Here is an 11,859-nt window from a genome sequence, read left to right as displayed (position 1 = left end):
CAAGGGGTTCGGTAGTTAACTGCTTGTCCGAACACGGCGCAGGGGCCGCATCGCGCGACTGGGAGGTAAACAAATCACTTTTGCTTTTGGCCCAAGCAAAAACTGCAGAGTGAGGGGTGGCATGAGGTGGGGCTATGTGTAAAAGGACCTCAGGGTTTGTATAGTTAGGAAAAATGCAATTTTAGACAAATTGTCATTTGTTCCGACACGGCATACAAACCTTCGGTCCTTTTACAATAGGAAGACTCACTTCTTGGTGGGAGGAATCTGAGTCTTTTGTGAACAGACTGGTGTTCGCCCCAACCTTGGAAGCCTCCTGGTCGTAAGAGCGAGGGAGGGATCCAAGCCTCTGTCCGATTGATCGGGGTGTGCACCGCAGGATCAATGGTCAGACCTCTGGACCGAGTACTAAGAGAGAGGCATGCGTATCTCTTCGTACCAGCAATGTAAGAACTTGTTCCTGTACAGGAGCAAATATAAAGTCATGGGTTTGACTCTTGTAGGCATCCACTTCCCCATTGTAGAAGGAAGTGTGGATATTCTGCTCCTATCCCTAGTGAAAGGGATAGGATGGGGCTCTGTCATATAGCTCACCTGCATCTCGTCCTCATCCAGCGTAGTGACGACCGTGGCCTCTGCCACAGGTAGAGGAGGAGAAAAGATGGGAAGAGAGAGCCAGTCACTCACTCACTCACACATCCATCCACACAGTCACACCAGGACTCGATGCTGTTCAGCCTGCGAGGGTCTGGGTTAGCTACACAACTTGTTGAGCAGCCACCACGGGTCCCAAGGAAAAGGTATCCAAGGACCTGTGGGCAATATCCCGAAGGTAGAAGGACGTAAAGGTAGTCTGGTTAGACCAGACCCCTGCCTTCAGGACCTGCGCCACGGAGAAGTTCTTACGAAACGCCAACGAGGGGCCAATACTTCTGACTTCGTGAGCTCTCGGACGGGACGTACGGATGTCGTCACTACCATCAGCCTCATACGCCCTCCTGATGACCTCACGCGCCAGAATGAAAGAGTGGTTTTCTTGGATACTTCTTTCTTGGTGACCCCGGTGCTAACGAAGAGGCGTCGACACTCAGGCCTGAGGTGTCGAGTTCTCTTCATAGCGCCGTAGCGCCCTCACAGGACAAAGCAGCATCTCATCCGCATCATTATCGGTTGAAGTCCAATAGGGAGGGGAATCGTGAATGACTCGAACCTGTCGTCAGGGATCGACGGTTTCTGAGTCTTCGCAACGAAGTTCGGGACGAAATCGAGCGTCACAGTCCCCATCCCCTGGATGTCGTACATCATAGGAAAGACCATGAAGTTCCCCTACTCTCTTCGCCGATGCCAGGGCCAGCAAGAAGAGGGTCTTGAGGGTCAGATCCCTGTCTGACGACTCTCGGAGTGGCTCGAACGGCGTTCGAGTCAGACTCCTAAGGACGAGAGTCACATCCCACGCAGGGGCCTGAGTTCCCTGGGTGGGCAAGACCTTTCGAAGCTCCTCATAAGCAAGGAGATCTCGAACGAGTTCGAGATGTCCAATCCCCTCAGTTTCAGGACGAGCGCCAAGGCGGCTCTGTATCCTTTGACTGTGGGGACTGAGAGGAGCTTCTCTCGGCGAAGAAAAACGAGGAAATCCGCTACCTGCTGAAGAGTGGCTCTGAGGAGGATAGACCCCGTCTACGACACCAACCACAGAAGACGGCCCACTTCCCCTGGTACACAGCTGCAGAGGACTGACGGACGTTTCCAGCCATCTCTGTTGCCTGCGCTACGAGAAAAGCCTTCTCGTTCGCAAGCAGATGGGTGGATAACAGCCAGCCGTGAAGACGTAGAGACTAGGACTGCTCGTGGTACGCTCGACGTGTGGCTGGGCGAGAAGGTTGTGCCAAGGGGGAATCTCTCTCGGTTCTCCTGCGAGAGCCAGCAGGTCCGGATACCAAATGGCCTGTGGCCATTTGGGAGCCACCAGGATCATCCTGAGATTCGGGGTGACCAGTGCTCGACTGATCACCTTGCGAATCAGGCTGAACGGGAGGGGGAAAGGCAATAGGCAAGAGGTTGTCCCACCCCGGGTGTTGAAGAGGGCGTCCTCTGCAGCTGCCCATGGGTCCGGCACGGCCGAGAAGAACACCTGGAGCTTCCTGTTGTGCCAGGTGGCGAACAGATCCACGACTGGTCGCCCCACAGGTCGAAGAGCCTTTTCCGCCACGTCCTGGTGTAGAGACCATTCGGTTCCTCTCACCTGATCCCGACGGCTGAGCGTGTCTGCTACTACAATTCCTCTTCCCCTGGAATGTAGCGTGCCGACAGGCTCTATTGAGTGTGCTCGGCCCACTCGTGCACCTGCCGAGTCAACTGGTACAACGGGAGAGACACTAGTCCCCCTGTTTGTTGACGTAAGCCACCACCGTGGTGTTGTCGCACATCAACACCACTGAGTGTCCCATCAAGCGTCCTGAAACTCTTGGAGAGCGAGGAACGCTGCCTTGAGTTCCAGTACATTGATGTGAAGGTGCTTGTCGTTCTCGTCCACACTCCTGAAGTCAGCAACTCCTCCAGGTGTGCGCCCATCCCTCGGTCGATGCGTCTGAAGAACAGCTGCATGTCCGGGGGGGTGGGAGTGCGCAGGGGCACTCCTCTTAAGAGGTTCCTGTCGTCCAGCCACCAGGCTAGGTCCTGCCTCACCTCCTGTGTCAGTGACACTGGAAAGTTCTTGGGGGATCCGTCGCCTGTGACCAACTCTCCTTTAGTCTCCACTGAAGACCCGACAGGTGAAGACGCCCGTGAGGGACTAACTTCTCGAGTGACGACAGGTGTCCGATCACGACTTGCCATCGCTGAGCTGCCTGTTCCTGCCGAGACAGGAACTGGTTGGCTGCCTCCTGAATCTGCTGATCCGCGAGTCTGCGGGGAAGACTCGCCCTGCTACCTGTCGATCAGCATACCCAGGTACTTCATCCTCTGCTTGGGCTCGAGATCGGACTTTTCGAAGTTCACAACGATCCCCCAGATCGCGACAGAACTCGAGCAGCCGATCCCTGTCCTGTAGCAACTGCGAGCGGGAGCTCGCCAGGACTAACCAATCGTCGAGATACCTCATCAGACGTATCCCGTGCGAATGGGCCCAAGCAGGCACCAGAGTGAACACTCGCGTGAACACCTATGGGGCGGTTGAGAGACCGAAGCAAAGTGCCCTGAATTGGTACACCGTCCCGTCGAGGATGAAGCGGAGGTACTTTCTGGAGGACTGTGAATGGGTATTTGGAATACGCATCCTTCAAGTCCACTGAAAGCATGAAGTCGTTCTCCCTGATGGAGTCGAGCACTGAGCGTGCCGTCTCCATCGTGAACCGGGTCTGGCGAACAAACCGGTTCAGGGGAGAGAGATCTATCACCGGGCGCCAGCCTCCCGTAGACTTTTCCACAGGAAGAGTCGACTGTAAAAGCCCGGTGACTGATCCGTGACGATTTCTACAGCTCTCTTGCTCAGCATGGTCTTGATCTCCTGTCTCAGTGCTACGTCCTTCGAAGACCTGGAACGTACGACTGCTGTTGGACCGGGTTGGAGGTGGGGGGTGGCCGAGATTCGAAGGGCAATAGATATCCCTCCCGAAGGACATCTAGAATCCAGGTCTCGGCGCCGTAGCGCTGCCAAGTTGCCCAATGGCTCGGCCCAGGCACCCCACCCCCCCACTTTCCGGCAGCAGGTGAGGGGGAACGCCGTCCCTAGCGTTTCCCCCCTTTCTTCGACTTCTTCCCAGAGCCTCCACGGGAGGAGGGGGCTGGGAGGAGGGCTGGTTACGGCTCCCCTTGCCAGAAGTCGAAGAAGACAGAGTCATTCCCCGGGCTTCGACGCAGCTACCGTCTTAGCCACCGAGGAAGCGCTAGCCGAGCTCTTAGACTTGGCCGCAGTCCGAGGCTGCCCAGAAGCCTTCGAGACCGCCTGGTGAACCAGCCGGTCACTGTCGTCAGTGCACCGTCTGTCCACCGCAGCGTCCACCATCTCTCCTGGGAAGAGAGACGTGGAACTCCGTAAAGGTCCGTTGCGAAGTCCCAACGCCGCTTCACGCCCAAGCCGCCCTGGAAACCCGAGTAAGGACAGCGTCCCTTCGTCGGAGAACCAGGTTGGCCCACAGGTTCACCGTCTGGTGGGCAAGGAAGGAGATGGCTCTTCCCCCAGACTGGCAAAGTCTCCTGAAGGCCGAGTCATCTTCGGGAGAAATTCCCCCGGAGTTGGCTGCGACCTTAGATACTGTGAGGGACCACAGATCTAGCCAGGAGACGGCCTGGAAAGCTGCCATGGCGGTAGATTCCAGGCCGAGTGCCTCTTGCTGCGAGAACCTGGGACAGGAGCTGCTGCAGAGACACACCCGGAGTTAGCCTGGCTAACTCGGGTTCACCTGTTTGGGCGGCATCGTCTTCAGATGGCACGTAAAAACGCCGCTGTCGCAGCAGAGGAGGTGGAAGCAGCTTGCTTGACCTGCCAGACTTGAGAGAACCGTCTTGTCCGGAGACAAGCGATTCAACCTGGTCCAGCACTGAGTCCGCAAGCTCAGAACGCGGCAAACCCACCGTCGGTCTGGGTTCCCTCTTCGGGCCCCAGAACGACTCGAGCCGGGACGTGGGCTCGGATGGTGGGAGCGGCGATCCTTCCGCGAGGTCGTTGTGCTGACGAATCAGCGCAATAACCTCGGCAAAGTTCCTCTGGATCTCAGGAGTGACTGCGTCCTGCGGAGTCGGACCGTCCAGTCCCTCAAACAGGAGCACCTCCCGAGACCCTCCTCCCTCAAGGAGAGGAGCAGCGACAGACCCCTCTCGGTCTCCTCCAACCACCTGTGCGTACGACCTGGCTGGTCCGAGAACCGAGCCTGGTACGTACGACGACGTGGTGGGATCCTGACGGGCGCACCCCTCACGATCACTCCTCAATACCTCGCCCCTCCCGGTGTACCCGAGGAGGTTGAAGGTATGGGAGAGGAAGACTGACGCTCCCTCCTCGCTCGCTGGCAGAACCAGCGGGCTTGGAAGACTGCAGGCGATCGCCAACCCGCGGTGGCGATCGAGCTGCAGACTAGTCGAGCCGTCTCGCTGTGGAGAACGGCTGGACCGAGAACAGCGGCCCCGGTCTCGTGTGTCAGAGGAGCTGGTGCTGGTCGCCGTACCCGATCGCTCTCTGTGAGAGTGACGGTCAGGCGACCGGCGAGCTCCACTGTCACGGTGATGAGTGCGTGCGTTTATCCTCACGGTGTCAGTTCGCTGGTACCAGCCGTGGCTGGTGCCGGCGAACGGGGGGACCTCTTCCCAGCCTCAGCCCAGTGGCCGGTCATGGGACCGTCACGTCCGCCCGGGTAGCCAGCTGCTCGCCGCGAGAGAGAGCTGGTCTGGTGAGAGTCGCTGTTGAGCGGCTGTCACCAGTCTTCCGCTCCGTGCCGTGAACCTGACGCTGAGCGGACTCAGAGGTCTGGTTCCTGGCTGCACGGTCGCTGGTAGGCGACCGTACACTCGGTACCTCTCGCGAACGACGCGGCCGAGACGGACCCTGCTGCTGTAGGCCGAAACCACTGACAGTAGGTGAGGAAGTGCCGGTGTTAGCCGGCACTCCTCTGGTCCCCGTAGTCTTCTCCTTGCGGAAGAAGAGACGGGTCCTGCCCCCGAAGGAGCAGGGTGACCAGCGAAAACCCCCCGTCTCACCAGAGCGAGACGGGGCCCTTAGAAGTTCCCGAAGGAGACTTCTTAGGGGGGGGGGAGGCGACCTCCTTCTTCTTCGGCGGGAGCCTTTAGAGAAGAAGGGGAAGAGGCGGCAGACGACGACGACGACGAAGAAGACGATGAAGACGACGACGACACCTTCCTCCTCCTTCTTCTTCTTCTTCGTCCCTTCTCAACCTTCTCCAGGACCGACGTCAGATCTGTGCATCCAGGACGGAGCCGGGGGCTGCTGTTGCCGAAGCAACAGGGCCGGACGCACCTGTCCGAACAGATCAGCATCGGGAGCAGCGGCGCCAGGAACAGGAACAACATCAGCAGGTGCAGGCATCACAGGAACGGCAGACGAGACAGCAGGAGCAGGTACAGAAGGCAGCAGCAGTGGTCACGGCAGGTACGGCAGACTGTGTAGGCGGTCCAGATGGGCGGACAGCGGCACAGACATCCTAGGTACCGGTGGGAGGTCCAGGGGCGAGCTCTTCGGGCACACGAAGTCCGGTCGGCGGCAGCACGGCAAACCCAGGTGGCGCATCACACTCCCCCGAGTTACGGCGACTGGCCCCTGCACCGATGTAGTGGGTGTCACAGAGGCCCGCGTGCTGGGTGTACACCAAGGTGAGGAGGGGTGAAGCGTAGCCGGGTGTTGTAAGGGTCGTTGGTGCGTGGTCCCGTCGGACCGTTGCATGGTGACCGCCACAGCGCCAGCGAGATGGTAGAGCAGCCCCTGGACACTCGGCACGCTGCAACCCCAACGATGCCCACACCTGTCCGAGGTCATCCTTCGCGGCAACCGCAGCCCTGAGGAGGCAAAGTCGGGTGATTAGGGGGATTCCCTCTACCCGCTCGCGGCGAAGGACGAAGCGGATAGAGGACCCAGAGTACAAACTGGACGTCAGGTATCTAGCGCCCTCCTCCACACTCGACAAGTCAGGAGAAGAGAAGGACCTAGACACCCCCCCCGAAGGGGAAGGCGCGAGACATGGAAGTTGAGCGGGCGGCAGGAAAGAAGACGTAAGTGTCCGTCACCAAAGGAGTCGCGGGAGAGCTTTCCGACGACTCCTTTGCAGGCCTTCGCTTCTTCCTGCCCCTCATACAAAGTCCACTGCGCCTCCGACCAATCATTACAAACATCACAAGGCTCGGCTCGGGTGCATTCGCGCCCCCGACACCGAGCACACAAAATATGAGGGTCTATCTCCGGGAAAGAGCGGAACTTCCCGCATTTACGCCCTTCGGTACCCGGGCATAGTCTCCGTGGGGTAGCGAGGCGAGGAGATTCCATCATTATCAAATTTAGTTGAATTAATATGAAAAAGAGAGAATGATTGTAAAAACTTACAATGAACTCTTTCATACACAACACAACCAAATACTCAAGAAAGCAAACGACGAGAAGCGGGCAGAGAGCGTCGAACACACACGTCCACTCGCTGTGAGGCCGAAAGCAAAAGTGGTTTGTTTACCTCCCAGTCGCGCGCGCGCCTGTCGGACAAGCAGTTAACTACACCAAACCCCTTGTTCGAAAGCTTACGACCTATCCAGCTGCCGCTAGTACCTTCCTATTGTAAAAGGACCGAAGGTTTGTATGCCGTGTCGGAACAAATGAAATGATTGTACTTACAATTCAGTTTCACTAGATAAATAGAAAAGAAAAAACACAACCATGCGAAAGCAACGACGATGAAAGCGGGCAAGAGAGCGATGATACACGTCCACACGCCAGCAGGCCGAAAGCAAAAGTGGTTTGTTTACCTACCAGTCGCGCGCGCCTGTCGGACAAGCAGTTAACTACCGAACCCCTTGTTCGAAAGCTTACGACCTATCCAGCTGCCGCTAGTACCTTCCTATTGTAAAAGGACCGAAGGTTTGTATGCCGTGTCGGAACAAAAGTATTTTTTACAAGCTAGCTATTGTATAAATTTGTATTTTTCTCAGTCAAAACATATGCTCCTCAATGCTAACTTTCCTCTTTTAACGACTTTCTGGTCATTGCAAATTTGGGCCCATTAATTTCTTATGGTGCAAAAACAGACAGAGGCTCAGGGACCGAAAGCGATTGCATCACACTACGGCGGTAATCCGGCAGTAAAACATCTTCATATATCCAAAAAGTAATTAATAAAGATATATATGCGCATTACAATTATAACAATTACATGAATAGCTGATAACAATCTGCATGAATAACTGGTAAACTGTTCTGCAAGAAAGTTGAGCATAGCAATTCATTTACAATAAGTACGTAAGTCAAGATGTCATGACGTCATAATACAGGACTTAAAAAAGCGTTCTAATTCCGAAAAATAATTACTTAAATTTGAGTCAGAATCGAGTTTCTTTTTCATTAATGAATATTTTCATTTTCAAATTAATCATCATAAATATGTAAAATATTGATGTTTTTTACTACTGATTTAGAATTTAAAAAGTTATCTGGTGCACGCTTCGTTGTCTTCTTCTACCAAAACAGTAGTTTCCTTAAAAACGTCGTGGCCATGGACCGTGTTCCGATTGTTGTGATGAAAGAGCCCCAGCGTCTATGGGTACAAGTAGTGTGCAGATTTATCACAGGAAATGGGAAGTTTGTTGACACAAGCGACTCCGCAAACATAGAGATGGTGTCAATCTTTTAAGTTATTTAAGCGTAAGTAAAAATTTCGAAAGCGTTTTGGTGAAATTTCCACTGTGTTGGCCACCCTTTTCACTACCCTCTGTTTAAAGCTTTAAATTTGGCCTTAATTTCTAACTTTGGAGAAAATACTTACTTCAAAAGGAGAGTCGAGTTCTTTAGCTGCGTCTTTCACCAACAACAAGTCGCGACTGATGAATAGTATCTCCAGTGTCAGGACGCGTTATAGGGTAAAAAACCGCATGGTACAGGGGTGGACCATGTACGATCAATGTGTACAACCCCAAAAAAAGTACATTATAACGCGTCCTGACATCGGAGATGGGCATCAGACGCGACTTGTTGTTGGTGAGAAACGGAGCTAAAGACCTCTACTCCGGTGTCAGGACGCGTTATAATGTACTTTTCTTGGGGTTGTACACATTGATCGTACATGGTCCACCCCTGTACCATGCGGTTTTTTACCCTAAGTACTTTTTCGGAGGGTGACCGTCCGTGACCGTCGGTGTGTTGGGCCGGTCCATGCAGTTGTTTACCCTAATAGTCACTGAACCAGAGGGAGGCAGTAGTAAACTTCACTTTTGCCCCACCACCAAAAGTCTGGGCGCAGAATAGGTTAGTAGTTTAAGATGCATTAACATTGAAATGTCTTCGATCTGCTTCTATGCAGAAGGCAACCCAAAGAAATAACAAACAACTCTTTAACCTAGTATTTTTAACATAGTCTAAGTAGGGGGAAACACCAGCATCTACCAACCCTTAACACGGTGGACAGTTCTTATTCACTCGATATTTAAATGGTGAACAGAATACCATTACAACTCCAAGCATACCATTCAAAGATTGAAGTTTCGTCAACATAATGTGATATATGAAGCCCCATACGAACTAAAATAAGCATGTGATGCTCTTCTTAAAATATGTTTTCAAGGCAGTTTTGAAAATTATTTTGGTCTCAATTCACTTCACATTGCACTTTAAACAAGTTGCTGTTCCTGGTTCTTAAGCGTGCGCGCCACAAACACAGTTATGAGCAGCAGACGACGAAACTGCAAAGTTTTATTCCCTAAATTGTTTACTTTACTCGTTATTTAGTTCAACTTTTCTTTGTTATTTAAAAATTTTAATTTAATTCATGTATAGGGTAAAAAACCGCATGGTACAGGGGTGGACCATGTACGATCAATGTGTACAACCCCAAAAAAAGTACATTATAACGCGTCCTGACATCGAAGATGGGCATCAGTCGCGACTTGTTGGTGAGAAACGGAGCTAAAGACCTCTACTCTGGTGTCAGGACGCGTTATAATGTACTTTTCTTGGGGTTGTACACATTGATCGTATATGGTCCACCCCTGTACCCTGCGGTTTTTTACCCTATTATCCCTTTATTTGCAACCAAATTACCCCGAAAAATTACAGATATTTCTAAAGTAAATACAATCCAATGTTTCTAACGTTTTCGTACATCTGGCTGCCGAAAACCATAGAGGAACGACTACGGATAAGTGGATTATATATTTTTTTTTTTTGCTTTTATGTTTTTGCTAGCACTTTTCATTGATTTCAATCTAGGCTATATTAGTATTTTGAATTTCTTTAATAACTGTATGCCAGAAATAAATGTAACCTTTAATGTTTGCATGCGAAGAATGGCAAAATCATCGTTGCCACGTTAGTGGAGGCTTCACACATAGGTACGCCGATTCATTATTATAAACTGTTTCCATGAATTCTAGTTGTCATAGTAATGCAATAATGATAAAATTGCTTTAATATTTATGTATATATACTACTTCCAATTACATAGCCTAATTTCACCAATTTCAACATTTTGTGTGTAGTCTTATACCCAGTTTGGAGGGTCAACACATACCGAATGGCAACAGAGAGAGAGAGAGAGAGAGAGGCGAAGGAACAAAGAAGGTAAGGGGTGGCGGTGGAGGGGGGGGAGAGGGTAGGTGGAGTTTTTTACGCGTTGGTATCCATTTCTGGATAATGGAGGTTTTGTCTCTTGGTACAAGAACAAGTGTCGTTATTCTTTACGATTAGGTAGTGATTCACAATACCCTTATAAATTACGGCACTGGGTGTAAAGCACTATAGCAAAATCTTATTCTGATGTCAGGACGCGTTATAATGTACTTTTTTTGGGGGGTTGTTCACGTTGATCGTACATGGTCAACCCCTGTACCATGCGTTTTTTTTAACCCTAGTAGCCTAGTACGCTTAGGTACCCGTAATGCTAAACTGCGATGGAAATGAAAGTGACAAAGTTTATTTCCTGGTTTTGGCTTACAGCTAGGTAGGCTAAACTGAGGAACTCTCAAACCTTTCGCTTCGCATCCTTTTTCTGCTTGGACGTCGGATCCATAGCAGAGACAAGGAGCTTCACAGTGAAGTATGAAGCTGCTGTTGCAAATGCCAGTCGAACCAGTAAGGACAACACCTCTCCCCTCGTCAGCTCTCCTCCCTCCATCTTGCGACTGTAGTTCGACAAAATCAATCGGAACACCATTAACACATTCCAGTGATCGGATTCGTAGCAAAAGGAGTTTAGGTTTCCCGAAGAGCTTAAGAAGATCGTCTGCAGTAGTCGTTCGATGATGAAATGCTCGCGACGACAAGCAATCGACCAGGTCGCTTCAGCTTTTAATGCGGCAGTTTTACCATCTCCTTTATATAATACGTAGCACTGCGGAGCTTGCTGCCCCAGAGTCCGCTGAGATTTTTGATAGCTTAACATCTTGGTACCAAAACATTGCATTTAGGTACGTGTTTAACATTATTAGTGTACCCTAACACATGATGCGTATGTCTTATGAGTGATGGAAAGGATGAATAAAATCATGGAATTCAACAATAGAAAAAATAAAGAGCATCAACATAACATCAAGATGACGTCAATAGCATTTAAAAACTGCAATTAATTGAAATTAAGGTAACCAAAAGTCATTGCCAATAATTATTCATTTATTGGAAACAATAGTCATTTAGAAGAGCTCTAATATTTATTTTTGAAAGGTACCATAGAACTTTTTTTATATTATGTTTCTTAAATCTGATGTTATTTTCTTTGTTAGACCTCACAACTTTACGTACTTCAATAGTTAACGGCATTTAAAATCTTATAACAATCATTTACTTTCCTTTTTAATTGAGTTAGATTTTTCCCCTAAAAGCTTAGTTTTCCAATCAGTAAAATGACCGCATGAACTTTTAATAAAAATTCACAATGCCAAGTATTACTTTATATATATATATATATATATATATATATATATATATATATATATATATGTGTGTGTGGTGTGTGTGTGTGTGTGTGTGTGTGTGTGTGTGTGTGTGTGTGTGTGTGTGTGTGTGTGTGTGTGGCCTTTTCCAAATTCCCAAAAAGAAGGACTAATTTTTTTTTTTTTGCCAACACCAATTTAACCTAAATTAAGCATGATATTGAGGAGTTGAAATATAAAATGCATATATATTATATACTATAAATATTAAATATATATATATATATACAT

General features: G+C 50.4%; 1 protein-coding gene across 1 annotated transcript in view; it reads right to left on the bottom strand.

The window, feature by feature from the left end:
- LOC135197170 (outer mitochondrial transmembrane helix translocase-like) overlaps positions 1–11,052 on the bottom strand; it is a 52,833-nt gene extending 41,781 nt beyond the window's left edge. Inside the window, exon 1 of the mRNA XM_064224158.1 lies at positions 10,668–11,052. Within this exon, the coding sequence (XP_064080228.1) occupies positions 10,668–10,853 (186 nt within the window). The 5' untranslated portion in view covers positions 10,854–11,052. The remainder of the gene's footprint in view (positions 1–10,667) is intronic.
- Positions 11,053–11,859: the final 807 nt, after the last annotated feature.

The sequence above is a fragment of the Macrobrachium nipponense genome, chromosome 23 (genome assembly GCF_015104395.2).
Source record: "Macrobrachium nipponense isolate FS-2020 chromosome 23, ASM1510439v2, whole genome shotgun sequence".
Lineage (NCBI taxonomy): Eukaryota > Metazoa > Arthropoda > Malacostraca > Decapoda > Palaemonidae > Macrobrachium > Macrobrachium nipponense.
The sequence above is the reverse complement of the archived record's forward strand: the minus strand, read 5'-3'. Positions and strand labels throughout refer to the sequence as shown.